Source organism: Chanodichthys erythropterus, chromosome 12, assembly GCF_024489055.1.
Source record: "Chanodichthys erythropterus isolate Z2021 chromosome 12, ASM2448905v1, whole genome shotgun sequence".
NCBI classification, from domain to species: domain Eukaryota; kingdom Metazoa; phylum Chordata; class Actinopteri; order Cypriniformes; family Xenocyprididae; genus Chanodichthys; species Chanodichthys erythropterus.
This window is the reverse complement of record NC_090232.1, coordinates 18,281,194-18,306,139: the sequence shown is the minus strand read 5'-3', so window position 1 is coordinate 18,306,139 and position 24,946 is coordinate 18,281,194. Positions and strand designations below refer to the sequence as shown.

The 24,946-nt window shown below is 35.7% G+C and overlaps 1 protein-coding gene across 1 annotated transcript; it reads left to right on the top strand.

Moving 5' to 3' along the window:
* The first annotated feature begins 784 nt into the window (after positions 1-784).
* On the top strand, positions 785-24,498 carry klhl2 (kelch-like family member 2). The gene is made up of 15 exons (XM_067404432.1): positions 785-1,090; positions 1,604-1,729; positions 2,900-3,006; positions 4,182-4,303; positions 6,786-6,948; positions 7,084-7,193; positions 8,610-8,726; positions 8,898-9,047; positions 11,636-11,753; positions 12,673-12,870; positions 19,568-19,669; positions 20,600-20,728; positions 20,819-20,959; positions 21,089-21,232; positions 23,166-24,498. Exons 1-15 carry the CDS (start codon positions 1,074-1,076, stop codon positions 23,192-23,194), a joined length of 1,773 nt encoding a protein of 590 aa, XP_067260533.1. The 5' UTR covers positions 785-1,073; the 3' UTR covers positions 23,195-24,498.
* Positions 24,499-24,946: the final 448 nt, after the last annotated feature.

Here is a 24,946-nt window from a genome sequence, read left to right as displayed (position 1 = left end):
ATATATCTTGGTATATAATTGTTGAACATTACAATTTTGAACATTATTGTACGTATATTAATCTTATGACATTTTATATGAATTTTAACTATATAAAATGATTAAAAACAGGATGTCCTTGGACTTAAAGGGTTAGTTCACCCAAAAATGAAAATTCTGTCATTAATGACTCACTCTCATGTTGTTCCAAACCTGTAAATCCTTTGTTCATCTTCAGAACACAAATTAAGATATTTTTGATAAAATCCGAGAAGTATCGGATTATTATTATTTTTTTTAGACCGCAATTTAACCACCACTTTCAATAGATGTGGAACCTGGAAGCACTGAGTGTAAACAGCATAGGAGAATGACACAGAAGAGAAGATATTGTTGAATAAAGTAATTATTTTTGTTTTGTTTTTGTGCACAAAAAGTATTCTGGTCGCTTCATAAAATTGAGGTTGAACCACTGCTGTCACGTGGACTATTTTAACAACGTCTTTAGTACATTTCTGGACCTCAAAAGTGGTGGTTAAATTGCTGTCTATGGAGGAGTCAGACAGCTATTGGATTTCATCAAAAATATCTTAATTTGTGTTACCGGTTCGGAACGACATGAGGGTGAGTAATTAATGACAGAATTTTCATTTTTGGGTTAAACCCTTTAATCTGGTCTAGGAGATGTAACCAAACGGCACATTGCCGTCTCTCATTTGTCTGCCATGATGAGGTCTTCCAGCAGAAGGGGGCGCTGTGGGGCCGCTCGTGTTTTTGTGTTTCGCCGAAGGAGAGTGTCATTCTTTCCTTTACTCTTGTTTTTGTATGTGAGATACAGCGTCTCAGTCTCTGGATGTGTCCTGTCTTCACCCACACAACGGACCTGTCTGTCTCTCATTATCTGGAGACGTCAGTCACACTGACACCGTTTCTGAGGCCGATTTTCATTTTCGTTAGCGGAGCTGGACCCGCACACCGGGACTCAGTCCAGCCCGGTTCGGCTCGGTTCGGTGGACGGGACACAGCGGGGATTTAAACGACAGAGCCCGACCAGAGATGGAGAGACGCAGACTGATGTGAACAGAACCAACGCTATGGAGATACATCCACTGTAAGCGCAGTGTGTGTTTGTGTGTGTGTGTGAGAGAGAGAGAGACGCCTGCATGTGTTCACACTACTGTAATGTCAATATAGAGTAAATCAGTTCAGCCATAAGATCACATGACATCTCTCTGTCTTTGTCCACACACCTCCAACACTTTTTCTCTCACATGTTTAGGAACTGACTTATGTCACATTTGTTAATTGCCATATAATGGAGGCTTGTTTCCGCCACGGAATAAAAAAATAAATAAGGTTATTGTAACTTTTTATCTCACAATTCTGGCTTTTTCCCTCATAATTCTGAGAAAGTTCTGAGAAAAAAGGTAAATTGTGTTAGACAAACTCGCAATTATGAGGAAAGTCAGAATTTAAAAGTCACAGTTACCCTTTTTATGTTTTTATTTTGTGGCAAAACCAAGCTTCCATACCATATGGCCACTGTAAAGATTGTGTAATGTACAGCATTTGCCGAGGAACCACTCTGTGTGTGTGTGTGTGTGTGTGTGTGTGTGTGTTTCAGATGCACTAAGCTTTGCCATCATAAAGCTGTGGAGCTGAAGGATGATGTGTGTGAGAAACAGAGTGCAGTCACCATCAATCCACGTCACATGAAGAAAGCCTTCAGGATCATGAACGAGCTCCGCAGGTGTGTGTGTGTTATACTGTTAGAAGTCATGCAGTGACTATTAATAACAGTGGTTATAAACAAAGTTTTTATGTTTCTGCTCATAATAGATCATTTACCTAAAAATGAAAATGCTTTCATCACTTTCTTCTGTTGGAAGAATGACAGCCTCAGTCAAAGTTCACCTTTATTGTTTGTTTGTTTGTTTGTTTTTTAAAGATGCAATGAAAGTGAGCGGTGACTGAGGTTAACTATTCTATAACACAAATATAGGTTGTAACATTAAAACAGTTATATTAATGCAGATGCAACAAAGTATTTGTTGAAGAAAAAAAGAAACTTTTTAAAAATGTCTTTGCATTAAATATCAAAATATCCAACAAAATGGCATTTATTTTTTACAATATACAGTACTGTCCAAAGAAAAGAAACAAAATAAATTAATACTTGTATTTATTTATGCATTAAATTAATTAAAAGGTCAAATAAATGCAAAAAATATTGTTCATTTGAACATAAACACACACACACACAAAAAAATATTAAGCACAGCTGTTTTCAACATGGATTAGTAAGAAATGTTTCTTGAGCACCAAATCATCATATTTCTATATATATATATATATATATATATATATATATATATATATATATATATATATATATATATATATATATATATAAAATGTAAAACATTTATTTTAACATTAATATTTCAAAATGATTCTTTTTACTGTATTTTCATCATATATGCAGACTCAGCACAAGCACACATTTCAAACTAAATATTTTAGAAAAGCTTTTTCAAAATCTAAAACCGTGGACACACTGACCAATTCCTAAAAACACACACAGTGTCCCCAAAAAGTAAAACATGTTCATAGTAAATGTGATGAACTGCAGCTTCAGTTACTCTGCTTGGACACCTGTGTGAATTTATGGGAATTTAATTCATATAGCCACTAAAAATCACTTTCACACCAGTTTCTTGAAAGTCTTTTTAAAACGGATCAGAAAATGTTAGTTATGAGGAACTTCCTCTGTTTGCAGATCCCACATGGTTTGATGTTAGTAATGTCAAATGCAATGTCATTCAGACATTTTGTCCAAAAGTGTCCAAATACTTTTTGGCACCACTGTGTTTTTTTTTTAAGAACTGGTCAGTGTGTATGAAATCTTTCCTCTCTGCAGTCAGAGCGTGCTGTGTGATGTCACCATCATTGCGGAGGATGTGGAGATAGCTGCTCATCGAGTCGTCTTAGCTGCTGGGAGTCCTTACTTCCATGCTATGTTTACTGGTAAGTTTACAGAACACGCACAGTTTTTAATTACAAGTAATTTATTTGCACGATTGTGTTATTGCAAAAGCATTATACAATAATAGAAATATAAAATATAAAATAAATATACAATATTACAATACAATATTACAATAACAACAATAAAATAGTATTAAAGGTGCTAATTAATAAAAATAACATTAAACAAAGATATACATACATATATACATACATATATATATATACATACATATATATACATACATACACACACACACACAGTAGTCAACATTTGAAGTGGATCAAAACCTTCTTCTTAGGACAACTTAGATGAACTTTTTTGATCCACTTCAAATGTTGATTACTAATATATATATATATATTATATAGACCTTATGACACACTCACACATAAACACACACCAGTGGAATGTCACATTAGTATGATTGGACCATTAGTCCATTGGCTGGTCATGTAGTCAGAGCTGCTAGAATATAGTAATAGTCTGGAAATGAAAAAAAAAATCCTTAATAAAGGACAAATAGGAAAATGGTCTTTGTCATGATGGAAAATCGAAATGACTCAAGTTTTCTACTAATAAATGCACAAATAAATGGTTCACTTTGCATGGTTTGTGTTACAGTGAATTCACTGTTAATTCATGCAACATTTACTAAGCTAACAAAAATTGCTGCCACTAAGGATGCAAAGATTCTAGAAAATAATGACCCATAGATAAAAACTAGGCATTTTTTTTTTAACCAATTTGATGTGCCTTGAACATCGAGCATACAAACCACTATGACAGTGACATATTTGAGGGCCAAAATTTTGTTATCACCATATGTATAACCTACAGGAGCATCTAACACAACAACACCAGTCCAAATAATACAGTAAACAGTCATTTGGATTAATTATACATGCCATAGTGTGTGCTGGGAACTGTATTCCTTCCTCCAGCACCCCAGACATCACTTTTACCTAAATAAACTTATAATAACATTTACCTTTTAAACTTATAAGTTAAACTTATAATTTGGTTGTTATTGCATTCATTGTTATTTTGTTATTCTACATTTATTTGTGCTTAATTGAACTACATTAGACTGCATAAAATATATATACGTGTGTGTATTTTCAAAATGCTAAAGAATATTTAAAGTAAAATTTGTAAATATTTGTGTTTGTAGGAGAGATGACCGAGAGCCGTCAGAAGAAGGTTCGAATCAAAGAGATTGATGGCTGGACTCTGGGAATGCTGATTGATTATGTTTACACTGCTGAGATCCAAGTAACGGAGGAGAATGTGCAGGTGAGTGTGTGTGAGTGACTTTTTGCATGCTATGAAAATATGACCTAAAAACACACTTGATTGAATCTGTATTATTTTTTTACGTTGTGCTCTTTGGTATTACTCTGAGAGGACAGAAAATCACATCCAGGAAGTGTGCGTGTTTGTGTGCTGTGTGGGTGGGTGTCAGTAGCTTATGTGTCTGTGTCTGCACATTTGACTAGACGGAGGGTGTTAAAATGAGGCCGAATTTTTAAGGAAGGGACTCAAATGCAAACTTTGCTGCAGGGCTTACAATAAGAATGCCCCAGGGCCAGTTGACAGTACCATAACTTGCCCAGTCTAGGACGATTAATTTCGCATGTGCGTAAAGCTTCTTTTGAGCAAATAGAGGTGAAAAGATGTGAGGTGGGAGATATGGCAAAAATATATTTGGATGTATTTTTTTTTTCTTCAGGAAAATCACAATTCACAATTTTTTCATGTTGGTTTTACTATTTAAAAAATCACACTATCAATATTTGCACACATATCAAAATAGCTTTATTCACAACGTTTCGGTCTCATGACCTTCATCAGGAATGCCAGGTATGGCTGATAAAGGTCATGGGACCGAAACTTTGTGAATAAAGCTATTTTGATACGTGTGCAAATATTGATAGTGTGGGATTTTTTTGGTTTTGATTTTTGACTTGTTTTTGGTCTTTTTTCCTACACACCTATCTATCACATAGAGGTGTGTGAGGATAATTGTTGATAGGTTTTACTAATTTGCAAGTGACTGAGCAGTACAGCCAAACAAATTTACATATGTTAAAAAATTTAAAAATATAAAAGAAAAAAGACTGACAGACCATTTAGGCCAAAGTAGGTGTGGGTGAAAATGAAAGTATTTTTTTCATTATTTTATGTTTTGTTATTAAAAATAAGAACAAAGATGCACATTACAAATATTACAATATAACAATTACAATATAATATACAATATATAATATACAAATGAAATAAACTGTGCTTTATTTTTTTCACAATAGATGAAGTATTCAAGAATGTAAATAAAATCATGAATAAACAAATGTAAAAATATAACACTAGATTTCACTGTATAAATTATTTACACACTAATTCTTATTAAAGCTACTAAAGTTACTTAGTGAAGAGCAGTAAGTGATTTCCTGTCTTTTGTTGTTTGATTAACATTAATGACAAGCGACAGCCGGATTATTAGGCTACTGTCACTTTAAAACCTCATGCACAGATCTAATATACAGATACGCATCCAGTTTTCTTCCAACCGTTTACATTCACATAAGACATAATTGACTGTGCTTCTGTAAACCTTGTGTGTATTTGACAGTTTAAGTGTATTGAAACGTGAAAGAGAACATAGTTCAGTACTCACATGCTGTTTGACAGACTTTTAGTATGCATGCGAGTGTATTCGCTCAGAAAAGCACATGTCAGAAAAGTGTGCAGATAAAAGGGTTAGTTCACCCAAAAATTAAAGTTCTGTCATTAAAGCTGCTGTCCACGATTTTTGTCCCTCTAGCGGTTAATAAACACAACTGCACGCGTTTTGTGGAGGAAAATTCTAGCCAGAGCTAGTTTTCTCCGTGTATGTCTATGGCGAGTCACGCAGTTAATGTGATACTCTGCGGCGAGTCCTACCAGTCCGGTCTGAAATAGTCCGAATATAAACACTTATTATAAGTGTACCATAATGATTCAGGATAAGACAAAAACACAGTTTGGAAAATGGATTCATGTTTATATTCTCATTATATAATTTTTGTAAATTTTTAACACAAAAAAAGTTGTGGACTACAGCTTTAATTAATTCCTTCCAGCTCAGTATTGGCCGACGCTGTTCACGTGAGCAGCACGACACATGCGTGTGATGCTGATGCAAGAGCCGGCCAATATCTTTAACCTTTAAAACATGCAAATAATAAACTTTTGTGATTGTGAATAACTGCAATGTCACGTGAGCATAACCCTATCTCTTCGAAATATTTGATGTGAATGTACGTGGTGTCGTTCAGTATGTTGAGATGGAGGTGCCAGAACAATATTTCTTAAAAAGCGATTGTGGAGACATTTTAAACGTCCACGATCAAAAAATCATTATATCGCACACCCCTAGTGAGGGGGTGTACATACAGAACACATTCTTCCGTTAAAAACAGTCAGATGAAATGCAACGTGGCCTACTTTTAACTTCATGCAGCATTCAATGATGTGAGACCCTTAAAAAACAATGCAAAAGATGTCCATTTCTCACATCAAACATAGGCAGGAGTGCATCCAGTGTGTATACTCTGCAAACCTTGCAAAAGTCAAGAAACAGCATTTGCAACCCATTTTACTTATGTAATGTGACATATTTACAAGGAAACAGGATATTGAATGTGAGAAATTATTGCCTGGGCAAATAAAAATACAGCAGATCGCATTCTTGAGGTTGTTTGTGAGGTATTTTCTGTTTATGTATGTGTGTGTTTAGGTGCTCTTGCCTGCCGCTGGTCTGCTGCAGTTGCAGGAAGTTAAAAAGGCCTGCTGCGAGTTTCTCATAACTCAACTTCACCCAACCAACTGCCTCGGTATCCGCGCCTTTGCCGATTTGCACGCCTGCATGGAGCTGCTCAATCTCGCCAACACGTACGCAGGTGTGTGTGTCTGTCCGTACAAGAGAAAAGCGAGAAATTCATGTACATGATAGTCACAATAGTTATGTTTCTTTTTGTGTGTCAGTAACTCTGTTTAACAGTCTCAGTCTCTCTCCCACTCATTGACACTCACAGAGCAGCACTTCTCAGAGGTCGTGCAGAGTGAGGAGTTTCTCAATCTGGGCATGGAGCAAGTCTGCAGCCTCATAGCAAGTGACAAACTGACCATTCCCTCAGAAGAAAAGGTAACGTCAGGTTTGATTAGAGACTTGTATTCCTGCTAGTGATCTGTAACTATAGCGGCACACAGGTGATTTTTATCATGCAGACTTTAGCAGCTCTGTTACCATGGTAACATACTGCTGGTACAGTAACACTATGGGAATAGCTGTAGCTGCTGGTGGTGAGAGCTTGTTTGTCGTCATGGAAACAAGAGTTGGAAGATGCAAGGCGTGGGCACCATGCTGTTTTTTTGCCATGGCAACACCAGCTTCTAAAGATATCATATTTTTGTGTTTTTATTAATTATAGCCTTTTTCCACATGGTATTAACATTCATCTCTGGTGATCCAGTCACAAGTTTTCAGCTATGACAGAATGCTATTTATACCTGGTATTGACATGCATCTCTCCTGTGATCAGATTTTGAGGAGAATGTGTCTACTTTAGTGACTACATGCATTCAAATTTGACCGAATGGTTATTTCTGCAGAAAATAAACATATAATATGAAAATAATATCATATACAGAAGCCCTGCAGACTCTAATGACAGTGTCAAGGTCAATAAATCTCTTAAAATATCAGATAATTTGACAAATAAACTTCTTATCACAAAGCAAGAGTAGTTCAGGGTATAAAATGTATGTGTTTATGTCTATGTATATTTCTATGTTGTGACTCCCCAACAGAGTTATTATAATGAACTAAGCCTTTTTTGTTATAAATAAAATACAAATATTAGATGAAAAACTAAACTATTGAAGAAAAATTTTAAATGAAAATAAATAAAAACTAAAACTGAACTCAAACTAAAATTAAAACTGAAATAAAGATGTGGTAAATATCATTTATGGTAAATCTAAATAGTAATATAAAAAAACAAAAACTATTTAAAATGACAAAAGCACAAATATCAAAACTTGTAAAAAAAATATAATAATAATAATAAAAATATTAAAAATAAAATCTAACTCAAAATATTAATAACTATAATATTAACAACAATAATATTATATAAATTATACTAAAATAACACTGCTCTCCAAAAATATCCTAAAATGTATGAATTTGTGATGATAAAGATGTGTAATCAAAGGAAATATGTTTTTACTTTTTGCGTGATGGAATTTTTTTTTTACTTTGTTAAAAAAAACATGGAGAAAAAAAAAGTAAATGTTTCTAAATAAATGTTTTTTTATTTTTATGATTGACAGATGAGTAGGTGGTGCTTTGATGTTTTAATTTTCTTTTCTTTTACTTTCACGTATTACTGTTCACTTTACAAATGTGATGTGGATATCTGCATATGTGATTGCAGTGAATAGGATCTCAAAATGTTTTGGACCTTGTTCACACCTGTATTTCATGCTGACCATTTCTGATCTGAATCACTTAAGATAAATATATAAAGTGGTATAAACATTCCTTGTGTGTTTGTAGGTGTTTGAAGCGGTCATAGCGTGGGTCACACATGATAAAGATGTGCGTCAGGAACACATGGCTCATCTGATGGAGCATGTTCGCTTGCCCCTTCTTTCCAGAGAATACCTTGTGCAGGTGAGTGTGTGTGTGTGTGTGTGTGTGTGTACTGTTGCATTAGTAAATGTGTGCTTGGATGTTCTTTGTAATTTAATGTAATTTAATTTAATTTTTAATATAATTTAACGTTTGTGTGCGTGCGTGTGTGCGTGCGTGTGTGTGTGTGTGTGTGTGTGTGTGTGTGTGTAGAGGGTGGAAGAAGAAACTCTAGTAAAGAACAGCAGTGCCTGTAAAGACTACCTTATTGAAGCCATGAAGTACCACCTGCTGCCTGCTGAGCAGCGCTCCATGATGAAGACCATCCGCACCAGAGTGAGAACACCCATCAGCTACCCAAAGGTTTGTAAGGACAGTCTTAATCATGATCAGTTTTGTTTTTTTAATTTTGGACATTTTAATTGATAACAGCTGTAAAGAGCAGGAAGTCATTGGATGAAGAGGGGGGAACATGATCTGCACATAATACAAGCTGGATTCAAACTGTTGTCACCCATCTTAGAATGTATGGAATCAACTGTTGATTGACGCCATACAGTTGTGGCCAGAATTATTAGACCCCTTCATAAATATGATCAAAGATGACTCTAAAAATAAATCTGCATTGTTCCTTTTGATCTTCAATTCATAAAATTAGCAAAAATCTGACCTTTCATTGAAGGAAAAGAATTGAAAGTGGGGGAAAATAACATTAAGAAATAAATGTTTTTCTCCAAAACACATTGCCCACAATTATTAGCACCCTCAGAATTTTTTATGAGTAAAATATCTCTGAAGTATATTCGCATTCATATTTAAATTTTTTTTAGCTCACCGGGGTGATCATGAACAACACAAAGGCCAAATTCCCTTAATCATTCATCACTATGAGAAAAAACAAAGAATATAGTTCTGATGTGCAGCAAAAGATTGTTGAGCTTCACAAAATAGAAAGTGGCTGTAAGAAAATACCTAGAACATTGAAAATCCCCATTTGCTCTATCAGGGCAATAATTAAGAAGTTCCAATCAACTAAAGATGTTACAAATCAGCCTGGAAGAGGAAGTGTGTCTAAATCATCCTAATGCACGGTGAGGAGGAGAGTTTGAGTGGCCAAAGACTCTCTAAGGATCACAGCTGGAGAATTGCAGAGATTAGTTGAATCTTGAATCTCAGAAAGCCTAAAAAAAATTATCAAACAGCACCTACATCACAAGTTGTTCAGGAGGGTTTCAAGAAAAATCCTCTGCTCTCATCCAGAAACAATCTCCAGCATATTCAGTTGTCAGACAAGACTGGAACTTCAAACGGGACAAGCTTCTATGGTCAGATGAAACTAAAATAAGAGCTTTTTGGCAGCAAACCCACCAGATGGGTTTGGTGCACACATGGATAAAAAGTACCCCATGCCCACGGTTAAATATACTGCTGGATCTTTAATGTTGTGGGCCTATTTTTCTGCTGGAGGTCCTGGACATCTTGTTCAGATACATGGTATCATGGATTCTATCAAATACTAACAGATAAAAAAATCAAAACCTGACGCTTCTGCTAGAAATCCAATAATGGGCCGTGGTTAGATCATCGTTGGGACAATGATCCAAAACAAACATCAAAACCAACACAAAAATGTGTCACTGAGCACAAAATGAAGCTTCTGCCATGGCAATCTCAGTTCCCTGACCTGAAACCTAAAGAAAATGAGTGGAGTGAACTGAAGAGAAGAAGCACCGACATGGAGCTGGGAATCTGAAGGATCTGGAGAGATTCTGTATGAAGGAATGGTCTCTGATCTCTCCTCAGGTGTTCTCCAAACTCATCAGGCGTCATAGAAGAAGACTCAGAGCTGTTATCTTGGGAGAAGGAGGTTGCAAAAAGTATTGAATAAAAGGGTGCTAATAATTGTGGGCAACGTGTTTTGGAGAAAAACATTTATTTCATAATGTTATTTCCCCCCCACTTTCAATTCTTTTCCTTCAATGAAAGGTTAGATTTTTGCTAATTTTATAAATTAAAGATCAAAACGATAAACAATGCAGATTTATTTTTAGAGTCATCTTTGATCATATTTATGAAGGGGTCTAATAATTCTGGCCACAACTGTAGCAACTTTCTGCCATCTCACATGTTTGGTATTCGCTATTCTGACCAAAGAAATGTGACAGCGACAAAAGACTCATCATGTTCAGCAATTTTAACTAAAGCACAGTCGACTGAGGCATCGTGTTTTGTATAAAGGCTGCTTAATGGAGTGTGTTCTTGCAATGTTGTCATGTCCACTTATTATAAGTGTTTTGGGCTTGTTGTTTAAGCTTGTCTGAGCAGGTGTGGGTCGAGATATTTTGGTCTTGTTTTCAGCATAAAGCATTTGGATTTATTTCGGTTTATTGTGGGCTCGTTCTTGTCTGCTGTTTTTATAGCATAATCTGGAAACACGAATGAGTCAAAGCTTGCACTGCTGTCCTTGTGATGTTTTGCACAGGACAAAAACCCGCAACACACAGTAGACACTTTTGTGCATCGCAGAGCATCTCTCTCGCGCTGTGTGAAAATTGAAAAAAAACAAAACAAAAAAAACAAAGGCTAATTCAAAATGTTTATAAAAACTATACTTAACTAGCATATAAATAATACTAAAATAACACTGCTTCCAAAAATGCCATAAAATGTATGAATTCATAATGATTAAGATGTGGGTGTATATAATATATATAATTTTGGGTGTATATAATATATATAATTTTTTTTTTTTTTAACTTTAAACAAGCATGAATTAAAAGAATGTTTCTAAGAATTTACAGTATACTAAAATAACTTTTATTTATATATATATATATATATATATATATATATATATATATATATATATATATAAAATAATTTAAACTAGATAAAAATGTTGAGAACTGCTGTTCTAGAGGGTTTTGATTCTTTTCTCATGTGTGTTAAAGGTGATGGTGGTAGTGGGGGGACAGGCCCCTAAAGCTATTCGCAGTGTGGAGTGCTATGATTTTGAGGAGGAGAGATGGTTCCAAGTGGCAGAATTACCCTCCAGACGATGTCGAGCAGGTGAGAAGGCACACTCTTATCATTGACAATCATCAAGATCATTGGTGTTTTGGACACCCTATGAAAATTATGAATATAAAATGAATATCTTTACATTGCAAAAGGGGCCTCATTTTAAGTTCCATATGTACCACAAAAAGGTGCGTTCACAGACTTTTTATGTGGCATAAATTTATTTACACAGAAAACATGAACTGAAAGGATAAAAATCTATTGGGTTTAAATGTATGTATGTTTCCAACATTATTGTCCCAGGAAAAAAGCTATTTAATATATTTCATAGCTATTAATACAGCAAGGATGCATTAAATTGATCAAAAATGTACAGACATTTATAATGGCACTATAATTTTCTATCTCAAATAAATGCACATTTTCTGTTCATTAAAGAATCCTGGAAAAATTGTCACAGTTTCCACAAAAAAAAAAAAAAAGCACAACTCAGCAACTCAGCATATTAGAAAGATTTCTGAAGGATCATGTGACACTGAAGACTGGAGTAATGATGCTGAAAATTCAGCTTTGCCATCACAGGAATAAATTAAATTTCTAAATATATTAACATAGAAATGTAGCATTTTAAGTTATTTTAAATTGTAATAATATTTCACAATATTACTGTTTTTACTTTAGTTTTGATCGAATAAATGCAACCTTCAAAAATATTTTTAAAAAATCTTACCAACTCAAAACTTTTGACTGGTAGTGTAAGAAACAGGGTTGCATATAACATATTGTGAGACTATATGGGATAAGTTGTCACAATGAAACCTGCCATTTTTGGCTTTTCAGCAAAATTTTAAATAAATTATGAAATACAAAATAATTAATGAATAACAATATTGTATAACAAATAAAAAATCTTCACTCACCAACTGTTATAGATGTTCACAAAAATATATTTTTAATTTATTTATAGGTGTGGTGTACATGGGCGGTGTTGTGTACGCTGTCGGGGGTTTCAACGGGTCATTGCGTGTGAGGACGGTAGACGCATACGACCCAGTAAAAGATGAGTGGTGTTGTGTCAGCAGCATGCAGGACCGGAGGTCAACATTAGGGTCAGCTGTCCTCAACGGACTGCTGTATGCTGTAGGGGGCTTTGATGGCAGCACAGGTAACGTGCAGTATATTCATTTTGAATCAAAAATGCTTTTACGGTGTTGCAGCACCATTTTTTACTGTGGAGAAGTGCATAACTGTTATGTTAGTTAGGGTAACAATGCTTATTACTATGAACATACAAATAATAATTGCAGGGTTTTAGAAATACTGAGGTCTTTTGTATATATGTGCATTTTAAGATTTCTGGAGGGCAAAAATTGGACAACAATAGCTTTAAAACCATGCCAGTCTTTTTCAGTGGCGGCGCTAGGGCGGGGCTTGCCGGGGCTGTAGCCCCACCAGAAATTTGCATAGCGCCGGCACATTAAAAACCTAAAAAATAAATTAAGGTTTAATAAATGTTTAATGTGCCTATATGGTGTTGATGTGGGAAAGGGGTCAACTAAGCCACGCTCAGGTACGGCGCGCATTAGCGAATAGGGATCATATTAAGCTCTTCATCAACAGCGAACATAATGGAGCACTATTAAATATGAAGCAAAAGATCGCGGACTTCAGACACATCTCAGAATGGCTCAGAAGATAACGACAGACGTATTGTCCTCTTGTAATCTGCTATTGGTGAGTAGCTACTTTGGTGGCTTAAGCCCCTGATTATTGTCGAAAGCACCTAACCTTTTTGAAGATTCCCTCACGTTATAAACGTCAACTAAAATTAATTTTAATATAAATTATTGCACTCTGTCTGCTCTAAAAAAAATTACAATTATTTATATATATATATATATATATATATATATATATATATATATACAGTACAGACCAAAAGTTTGGAACCACTAAGATTTTTAATGTTTTTAAAATAAGTTTCGTCTGCTCACCAAGGCTACATTTATTTAATTAAAAATACAGTAAAAACAGTAATATTGTGAAATATTATTACAATTTAAAATAACTGTTTTCTATTTGAATATATTTGAAAATGTAATTTATATCCAGTGATCAAAGCTGAATTTTCAGCATCATCACTCCAGTCTTCAGTGTCACATGATCCTTCAGAAATCATTCTAATATGCTGATCTGCTGCTCAAGAAACATTTAATGTGTACAATTGTACAAAATATTTGTGTACAATATTTTTTTTCAGGATTATTTAATGAATAGAAAGTTCAAAAGAACAGTGTTTATCTGAAATCTAATCTTTTGTAACATTATAAATGTCTTTACTGCCACTTTTGATTGATTTAATGCATCCTTGCTGAATAAAAGTATTCATTTCTTTAATTTCTTTTCAAAAAAATAAAAATAAAAATTCTTACTGACCCCAAACTTTTTAACGGTAGTGTATAATGCTACAGAAGCTTTGTATTTCAGATAAATGCTGTTCTTTTGAACTTTCTATTCATCAAGGAATCCTGAAAAAAAAAAGTACACAACTGTTTTCAACATTGAAAATAATCATAAATGTTTATTGAGCAGCAAATCAGCATATTAAAATGATTTCTGAAGAATCATGTGACACTGAAGACTGGAGTAACGATGCTGAAAATTCAGCTTTGCATCACAGGAATAAATTACTTTGTCAAATATATTTAAATAGTACACAGTTATTTTAAATTGTAATAATATTTCACAATATTACTGTTTTTTACTGTATTTTTAATTAAATAAATGTAGCCTTGGTGAGCAGATGAATCTTCTTTTAAAAACATTAAAAATCTTAGTGGTTCCAAACTTTTGGTCTGTACTGTATATATATATATATATATATATATATATATATATATTTTTTTTTTAGAGCAAACAAAGTGCTCTAAAAATATACTCATATATATGTTTACACATATATATGTTACACTCATACAGTTATACTCCTCTATATGTTTACACTCACTCATATATATGTTTACATTGTCATGTAAACACATATATATGTGTGTTTACATGACAATGATGTACTAAAATTGGAAGGTTTTTCTTTTGGTTTTTCGCATACAGACGACGACATTGTCAAAGCGATCCCCGTTCACACAGATCCACGAAAACAATTAAAAACTGTATTATGCTGCCAGGCCAGTAGTTGGTGATGTCACTTTGTAAAGAAAAGTACACGTTCACGAGTGCACGTTTTTGAAAAAGATATCGTTATCATCTCTGTGTAAACAACAAAAATGCAGATCTGTGAAAACGGTGACGGCATGCACGTTATTAAGTGTTTAGTCTATAGGCGTGGGCCCTGTCCCAAATGGCATACTTCATATGCACTTTCGGTCTTGTAGACTTATAATGGCTGCTGCGTGCGTGTGTCTGTTAAGTCTGTGAGACCGTAGGGTGTCACATTTGTCATTTTTAAAATGTGATTATTCAGGGTGCCATTTGGGACAGGGGCATGATCTTTTGGCGCAAATGCTCTGTAAAAGAATGTGTATGTACAAAGTGGCATCACCAACTACATACCTGGTATGCATAATACCGCGTTTTTAGTCGTTTTTGCCGATCCGTGTGAATGGGGATCATTTTGGCAGTCATTTGTACAAAGAAAAAAACATACCCTAAGACTCACCGTCCTGTGGCTGCTGGTCTGAAACTGCTGGCACTGCGGTTCTGCAGCTGGATATAGAGGAAGAGCGCAACGCGTCATAATCTGAAAACCACGCCCACCGGGGGGAAAACGTACTCGGTTACTAACGTAACCTCAGTTCCCTGAGATACAGAACGAGTACTGCGTATGGGGAAAGGTCTCCTTTTTCCCCGTTACTGAAGCCTTTTTCAATAACACAGTGTAACTGCATCGTCATTGGTTCACTCATAGACAAGTTGTTGAACCAATGACGGCGCGGCATAGCTGCGCGGCCTATGACGACAAAGCGCGCGAAGAAGCCAGCCAAAATGGGCAGGGCTTACGGCTATATAAGCAGGCATTTCGCCATAGGATTTCAGGTCATACGACTGAAGTGACGACACTGAAGCCGCAGCCTCGTGGCACAGCATGTAACGCAGTACTCATTCCGTATCTCAGGGAACCAAGGTTACTTTAGTAACCGAGTACGTTCCCTTTCGATACTTCACTCGTACTGCGTATGGGGAACGAATTCAACCGCACCATGCCATGGCAGGGAACGACTGAACTTGTCTTGGACACCACGAGGGAACCAGCGGACAAGTGAGGACAAGGACAAGGGCCGGAGCCATCGAACCCATGTGTTACACTTGCAAAAGCGGAGCTAACTCCTGAAGTGGCATGAGGCGGCGCTCGATAGAGGCCGCTGTATCATACCGAGAGGACCCAAGCTTGTAAGGTCGGGATATCCAAATTATAAAATCTAACAAAAGTGGACGGCGAGGACCAGCCGGCCGCCTCACAGATGTCTTTAATAGAAACACCACTGGACCAGGCCCAAGAGGAAGCCATTCCTCTAGTTGAGTGGGCTCTAACTCCTATGGGGGAGTATAGAGGAGTAGCAAAGAGCAATAGCATTGACTAACCAACGCGAAAGACATTGCTTTGAGACCGAAGACCCTTTGGTGCACCAAAGCAGATAAAGAGCTGATCGGATTGCCAAAAAGGCTGTGATCGCTCAACATAAGTCCTCAATGCCCTGACAGGGCAGAGTAATTCCAGCTCTCGCTCGTCTGACGAGGGAGGAAGCGCTGAGAGGGAAATGACCTGTGCTCTAAATGGAGTCGAGAGCACCTTAGGAACGTAGCCATGCCTCGGTTTCAAAACGACCTTGGAGTCGTTGGGCCCAAACTCAAGGCATGCAGGGCTCATGCAAGTCGCCAACACGCTTGACCGATGCTAGTGCAAGTAGCAGAGCGGTCTCCATTGACTTTGTATTGTGTGAGGCTGCCTCCTTGTCATTTCTGACTTATAAAAAAAACAGAACAATGTCTAAAAGCTGCTATGTGACAAGGTGTACAACAAACAAGCTAAAAAAAAACCCAGAACCAAAAACCCAGAAGATTTTATAAGCTATCGACCCAAAAAACGAGCGTTTATGGCCACAAAAGTAGATACAGGCATATTGAGTCAGAGCGCGGCATGTCATATAACTATGAGAACTACGCCCACTGGAGGGAAACGTAATCAGCGACAGGAAATATAATATATAAAATGGACATTTGGATATTTGACTTATCAGTGACTAAATGTTTACTGCACACGTAGGCATACTGAGGCATACTGAATCCCAAAATGTACCCATTCTTCCTGCTGATGCTTCACTTCTTATTGCCTGTATCCACTTTTTTCTCCTTAAAGGCTGGCTTTTACGGTTCTGTAGCTTATATAAACTTAGTTCTGGGTTTTTTAGCTTGTTTGCTGTACACCTTGTCACATAGCAGCTTTTAAACCTTGTTCTGTTTTTTGTTATAAGTCAGAAATGACAAGGAGGCAGCCTCACGCAATACAAAGTCAATGGAGATGGATGGATTGTTTTCCCCCCTGGCGTGGGCGTGGCCTAAATGTGCTCTGTCTCTATACAATATCTCGTTCATTTACCTCGCTGCAGTTTTAAAAGCCCTCATTATCTTCTCCGGCCAGCAGGTGGGACTGTCAGCTGTCAGGTTTCGATAAACCGTTGTTGATTCAAAAAGCTAATAAGGTAATAATAAAGATGTTCAGTGAAATTGATAACATGCTTAATTACTGTGCACACTTTACAGTGTGACATTGTAAATATAGTTTTAAGTAGGGATGCCCCGATCACGTTTTTTTGCCCTCGAGTCCGAGTCCGAGTCATTTGATTTTGAGTATCTACCGATACCGAGTCCCGATCCGATACTTCTATAATACATGAAAAAGAATAAAGAAGGGCGAAAAAACAGATCCAGGAACAGTGCTTTTCAGGTTTTTCAGGTATCTAACAGTCGTTTTCACGTACAGAAAATGGATAAAGTAATCAAATATAAAATGTCACTGCAAATTCTTCAATATCTTTACTGTATAAAATAAATAAAGATTAATCATTATTGAAGTTACAAAAACTATTCAGTCAAGAGCAGTAAGTAATTTCTTTGTTATTTGTTGTTTTATTTAACATTAAATACAGGCAGCAGGAATAGTTTTTCTCCCTTTAAGACATGCACAATTCAGTACATACCTATACTGTTCCACATGCGCTGTCTTTCTCGACTAATATACGTTCACTTAAGACATAACCGACTATGTTTGCTAGGATACTCGCTAGGACGGGCATTTTTAAATAATTTTTGTATGAATTTGTACGCTGAAGCGCAAGACGTGAAAGAGAACTCAGTATTTGCGCGCTGACTGGAATAAGCGTTTGCGCGCTTCGGAGGAGCGCACACAAATCTTCTCACAGCGCGTGCGAGTTCTCTTTCGCGTCTTGTTCTTGAAGGTTTAAATCAGCAACTCTTAAATTAGTTAGTTTAAACACAGATAGCAACTTGTGCTGTTCAGGTCTCACCTGTATCAACACCCGGGTGATGACGACGTAAATTACTGGACATGAGAGCAGACGGCACTCGCAGTTAACAGTTTACAAAGAGGGACTGTTTTGTCCACGCTTTTTGATTATCGTTTTGCGCATCCATCGACTGAAACATACATTATTTGAACTCTGTCTGTCTGTTTTCCACGTTGCTATTTTAAACAAACCATACGGTACGGTTCGATTTTTTTTACCGAGAACCGTTGCACCCCTACATATATATCCGAGTCCTGATCGGGAGGTAACGTCCGATTCCGATCGAGTCTGAAACCACGTGATCGGGCCCGATTTCCGATCACATGATCGGATCTGGACATCCCTAGTTTTAAGGTAAAAATGGAAAATAAATAAATAAATAAAATTCATGATATTAATTTAATACAAATAAATACAGGATATTGAAGTTATTGATGCACTTAAAAAAATTCTTAGCACACTCTCTGAACTGTTAGAAAAAATCCTGGAGCCAGCACTGGTCTTTTTCATTTTTGTTTGTCAGTGAAGTCACCATCATAGTCATAGTTAATGAAAAATAAAATTTGAGTTTGGAGTGGAAAGTTTGAATAGGTAAATTATAACTAAATAATAATAGAATTGTCATTTTTAGGTGAAATATCAGTTTAAATATGGACATATCAATATACAAAGGTTGTAGACAATTGGGGATTTCTTGTGAAAAAGTGAAGAATTTATTGAAAAGTAATATTTTTTTTTTTTTGGGCTAAATGACTGTCCTAACCACAACCTAATAAACACTGTGATTTTTTTCCATGTTTTAGTGTAGTTCTGTGGATAAGTGAATTTACAATATGCACACATTCATTCTTAATCTTATTGCCTATGCTGAAAGCACCTCTGGTTGAGTTGCTTCCATTACTGTATATTACTGTTGGTCATTTAACATTTCTTTTGTAACAGTTAAATACACTGTAAACGCTAATCAACATTTTTAGCTACTTCTTACATCTCACTTTCTGACCGCTCGGCTTCTGTAAAAAAAGTAACAGTAAGTCCCACCTTTTTTGATTTGATTGGCCGTCTCAGTCGTTTTTACACTGACAAGCGCTGTTACACTCCTATTCAATATCTTGGTGTTGTGCAGTATCTTTGCAGCACCAAGTTATTATTTGGCACAGTGCAGTTATTATTAGGAAATTATTTCACAACTTTTATACACCTTGGAAAAAGTACAGAGGTCTGGACCTCAAAGGTGGGTATGGCCATGATTGAGGTGATGAACATGTACTGTATTCCTAAATCTGTGATCATTACAATGATGAAAATGTTGGTTTGCAGGTTTAGCTACTGTAGAAGCATATAACGCTAAGGCCAATGAGTGGTTCCACGTCAATCCCATGAACACGCGACGTAGCAGTGTTGGAGTCGGCGTTGTTGGAGGTTAGTGACTGCCAAGAAACCAGACACCATCTGTATATGTACAGCCACAGCCAATAGACGTACATTGCTGTTATTTGTTGTTTGGCGTTTGATATTGACTAAACAAGGGGTCTTCAACCTTTTGAGACCTATTACATATTATTATACCAAATTTATACATAATTGCCTTACCGGTAATAAGTATATAAAAAGTATGTTACCATATTATTGTATTTGCATTTTTTTTGTTTTGATTCTGATTAGTGCTTACATTATAATGCCAATAAATATTATATAATAAATGAATTATTAATAATAATAATTAATAATGTACGGAATCATATACACTACCAAAAGTTTTGGGTCTGTAAGATTTTTTTTAAAAATAATTTTATTCAGAAAGTTTGCATTAAATTGAGAGAAAGTGACAGTAAAACTCTTAATTGCAAATAAATGCTGTTATTTTGAACTTTATATTTATCCAAGTATCCTGAAAAAAGAAATATAAAATTAATAAATATATAAAATATTAGTCAGTGCAACTGTTTTCAACATCTGTAGAATCATGTGACACTGAAGACTGCAGTAACGGTTGCTGAAAATGTAGCTTTGTTGTCACAGGATTTAATTACATTTTAAAATATATTAAAATAAAAGTTATTTTAAATAATAAGATTTCACAATATAACTGTTTTACTGTATTGACATTTCTTTCAAAAACAAAAAAAAAAATCAACGCCAAACTTTATTTTTCTTTAGTATTACATTACTAATATATTATTTAAAACATTTAATTTTACACATATAATTTTACATAATACATTTTAATTCGGGATTGATCATAAAACTTAATATTATGTTTTTGTGCAACGCATATTAAACATTTTTTTAAAAAATAAAAATATCAAACAGCTTGATTTCAACTGATGATTTCAAACTCTCTCTTTTTAGGTTTGCTTTATGCAGTCGGAGGGTATGACGGAGCAACACGTCAGTGTCTGAGTACTGTTGAGGCCTATAACCCCAACACCAATGAATGGACTTACACAGCAGAGATGGGAACCCGTCGTAGTGGTGCAGGTAACACACAAACACGCTCTCACGCATACCTTCACATATCCTGGTGATCAACATGTATCTGTGTAAACCACAAATGTTTGTGCTGGACAGGTGTTGGTGTGTTAAAAGGTCTGCTGTATGCAGTAGGTGGGCACGACGGCCCCTTGGTTAGAAAGAGCTGTGAGGTGTTTGACCACACCACTAACACATGGAAACAGGTGGCTGATATGAACATGTGCCGCAGGAATGCAGGTGAGTTGGTCAAATGCTATATCCTTGCTGAACAGCACAACATGCATCACTGTGCCAGCTAATATGAAGAATTTCTAGCTGTGATGTTTATGGATTAACAGTATATTTCAATAACTTTGTGTGTTTCAGGTGTGTGTGCCGTAAATAACCTGCTGTATGTGATTGGTGGTGATGATGGCTCGTGCAACCTAGCTTCAGTGGAGTTCTACAATCCAAACACTGATAAATGGACCCTACTGCCCACCTGCATGAGCACAGGACGCAGCTACGCAGGTCAGAAAAAGAGACTGTTCAAAATGGCAGACTACTTGTATATTGTTTTTATTAAAATAAAAAAAAATAAAAATATATATATATATATATATATATATATATATATATATATATATATAGTCAGCAAGGATGCATTAAATTGATCAAAAGTGACTGTAAAGACATAATTTTACTTAAGATTTCAATTTTATATAAATGCTGGAGTTTTGAACTTTCTATGCAAAGAAGAATCCTGAAAAAGTATCATGGTTACCACAAAAATATTAAGTACCACGACTGTTTCAATGCTGATGATAAGAAATGTTTCTCGAGCAGCAAATCATCATATTAGAATGATTTCTGAATGATCATGTGACACTGAAGACTGGAGTAATGATGCTGAAAATTCAGCTTTGTCATCACAGGAATAAATTACATTGTTTAGATAAAATGTATTAAAACAGAATACAGTTATTTTAAATTGTAATATAAATCTTTACTGTAGATTTGATTTAAGAAGTACAGCCTAGTGAGCATAAGAGACTTATTTCTAAAACAGTAAAAAAGAAAAAATATGCCACTGCCAAAATGATTTAAAGTGCCCCTATTAAGCTATTTTAAAGGTCCCTACTTTTGTTTTAGAGATCTCCTACAATAGGTTAGGTTTACATTCATCCAAGGTCTAAAAACACTTGAATTTTATCATAATATACATCACACATCACCTAATTTCTCAGAGTCTGAAAACGGTTTGTTCAAAGATTCTCTCTCTAAACCCCTCCTTACCACCAACATGCTCTGCTCTGATTGGTTAGACGGCCCATTCTGCTGTGATTGATCTACTGCTTACAGTGTGTGTTGGAAATGAAATGTCTATCACCATATCTGAATTTCAGCTCCAAAGGCCTCCTTAGAGCTTAATACACTGTCATACGAGCGATGGTGACAGTTTTTCCGTATATCAATTCCAGCACGAGTCCTCATCCTTTTGAAGTGGATGCAAAGTTGATTCACAGCGCTGAAAACAGCGTCTTCTCGATATGTCGACAAAAACTCTTCCAGGCCTCAGCTCCAACTACAGGGCGGGTCAAAGTAGACTTTGTTTGCGGGCAGCCGGTGAAGACCATAGGCTGACAATAACTTTATTTGTCGTGCACTTTAATCTTTAAAACTTAGCAGGTTTGTTACAGTCTAATGACAGGATCATGCTATGTTTAATTGAAATTATTTTATGAAATGAGTCAAATATTAACAGATACCTGAGCAGAGGCCCCCATTAGAGACCAGAGGAGAGCACAGAATGGGAAAGGGCCCCATCTAGTGGTTAATAAGTGTATTTGTACCACATATGACCTGGTGTTCAAAAGTCACAAATGTTTCATCATTCTGCATGTAAATTAATATTTGGCCACTTTGTAATTATCTGTATCAGTCGAATAAAATAATTATTACATAATCTTTTTTTTTTTTTTTTTAATTTTGATGTTGGAAAGTATATAAAAATGTAAAAATATATCAATATAAATGAATTGTATTAATATAATTAATATATTAAATCATTTAATATTCATTTATATTAACTGATTTCTAGGGTTGGGTATCGTTTGGGTTTTTACAATACTGGTGCCAAATTGATACTTTTAAAACGGTACTGGTGCCTAAATGGTGCCTGAACCAATACTTAACAAAAAAAGAGCAACAAAATGACGGTGGATAACATTAAAGAATGGCTTTTGTATAGAAAAAAGAAAATCAGCAGTTTAAGTGGCACCGAAATCTGCTTTCTGATTCATCCTGGTACATACAGGTCATATAGGTATGGGTTTCAGTGCTCAACCCTATTAATTTCCCAAGCCCAGTTTCATGTTGTGATTTATTAATAATGATTGCTGTATTAGCAAGTCCTTTTTTGAATGACTGTACTGATCCACTGTGTGTGTGTGTGTGTGTGTAGGTGTGACGGTCATTGATAAGCCTCTCTGAGCAGCTGTGGAGTTGTTGAACACTGAAGCTGAAGCTGACATACAGCAGAGGATTCGCTCACACTGAAGCTCTTACGATGACTGAGGCTTCATGCTGGAACTGCTTCACCATGGACATGGCCTGGAGAATACTGCTCTCTCTCTCTCTCTCTCTCTCTCTCTCTCTGTCTCTTACACACATTCACACACTCATTCAGATACTTAACTACAAGCATTCTCACACTACCTCTTTTGTCTCTAGCTATACACTTACACACTCTTTATCTCTCTTTTCTTTCTGTTTCTCTTGTTTGAGAGTAGTCAGTGATGAAGTTTATTGCACTTTGAGGAGCACTGAAGAAGCAGGACCGAAACACAATGTTGCTAACCTCTAAGAAAAGACTGGTGCAAAAATTCGGCCAGCACGTCTGGGACATGATCAAAACGTTCCTGCGTTTGAGCCGAGAGGATGGCCAGAGATTTTTGCTGCTTGATCTCTTGATCTGAAGGAACCTATTGATGGTTTTTGCTTACTGATATAATGTTTGAGGGAAAATGTGTCTAGTTTAGGACCAGCACTTTGTTGCCTCTTGGAAGGTTGTTTATGAAGTCACTGGACTTAAACCATCTTCATTATGAAGTTTGGATGATGATGATAATGATGTGAATTTTGTTTTATGGTTAGAGCTGAAACTTTTCCTATATGCAAGAAGGGTCTCTACTGAAGATGAACAAACTTTTACATTTTGCAATTTGTTTGCCAAACAACATTTGAAGTCTGAACCGTCTGTTGTTGATTTTTTTCTTTTAGTATCTTTTTTTTTTCTTGTAGTCCGGCTGTTCAAGAATTGCGATCTTTGACATATTCGAAACGTTAACTTGAACGCTTCGGCATGCACGATACCGTGGACTGATGCTGGTTGCTTGGGTATTAAACCGCTTTGCATGGTTCTAAATACTGATGTTTGTGTGCCATTCTTAAACTACTGCTGTACTCACTAACCAACGTGACGTGCTCTCTCTGTACTAGCGGTATTGAACGCTGAAGAAGTATAAAGGTACAATTTCTTTCTTTCTTTTCTCTCTCTTTTTGTTCTCTTCCTCACTCTCTTTTTTTGCTTCTTTTGATTTCTGTAACTTTAACGGTTTTCTCTATTCTGCTCTTGCTGTTTAGTATTTAACTCTCTTTAACTGTTGTCACCAAGCCTATTAATGAATATATATATACAACAGTGTATTATTAATTGTCAGGAATTGTCAAGAGGAATGTTGTGTTCTTGAAGTTTCATAACTTGTTTTATATCATTAATAATAAACATGCTTCTAGTAAATACACCTAACATTATGAGTTTTTTTTTGTGTGTGTGGAGAGTTTCTGTGTTCACATGAATCACAAGACAAATTAATGTTAGCCATGTTTTTCCAATGTGAAAACTTATACTTGTACTGAAAGTAGATTCTGTTAAATAATGCATTTGTTTGGTACAAAATAACGGGGGGAAATGACAGCAAGAGAAATTAATACTCCATTATTAACACTTCATTCATAAAATACATCACCTTCCCCTATAGATTTCCAAACGGGGGTCTGGGGACCCTCAGGCAGCTGCTAGGGGTCTGTGGAAATGTTTAGAGAAAGTGTAAAAAAAAACTGTTCATAAATAAAAAGATTAAGATTAATGCAAATAATAAAATAAATAATAATAATAATATACAAACAAGTAAAAAAAAAATCAGATTAAAAAGTAAAAAAATTAAATTAATAGTTAATTGT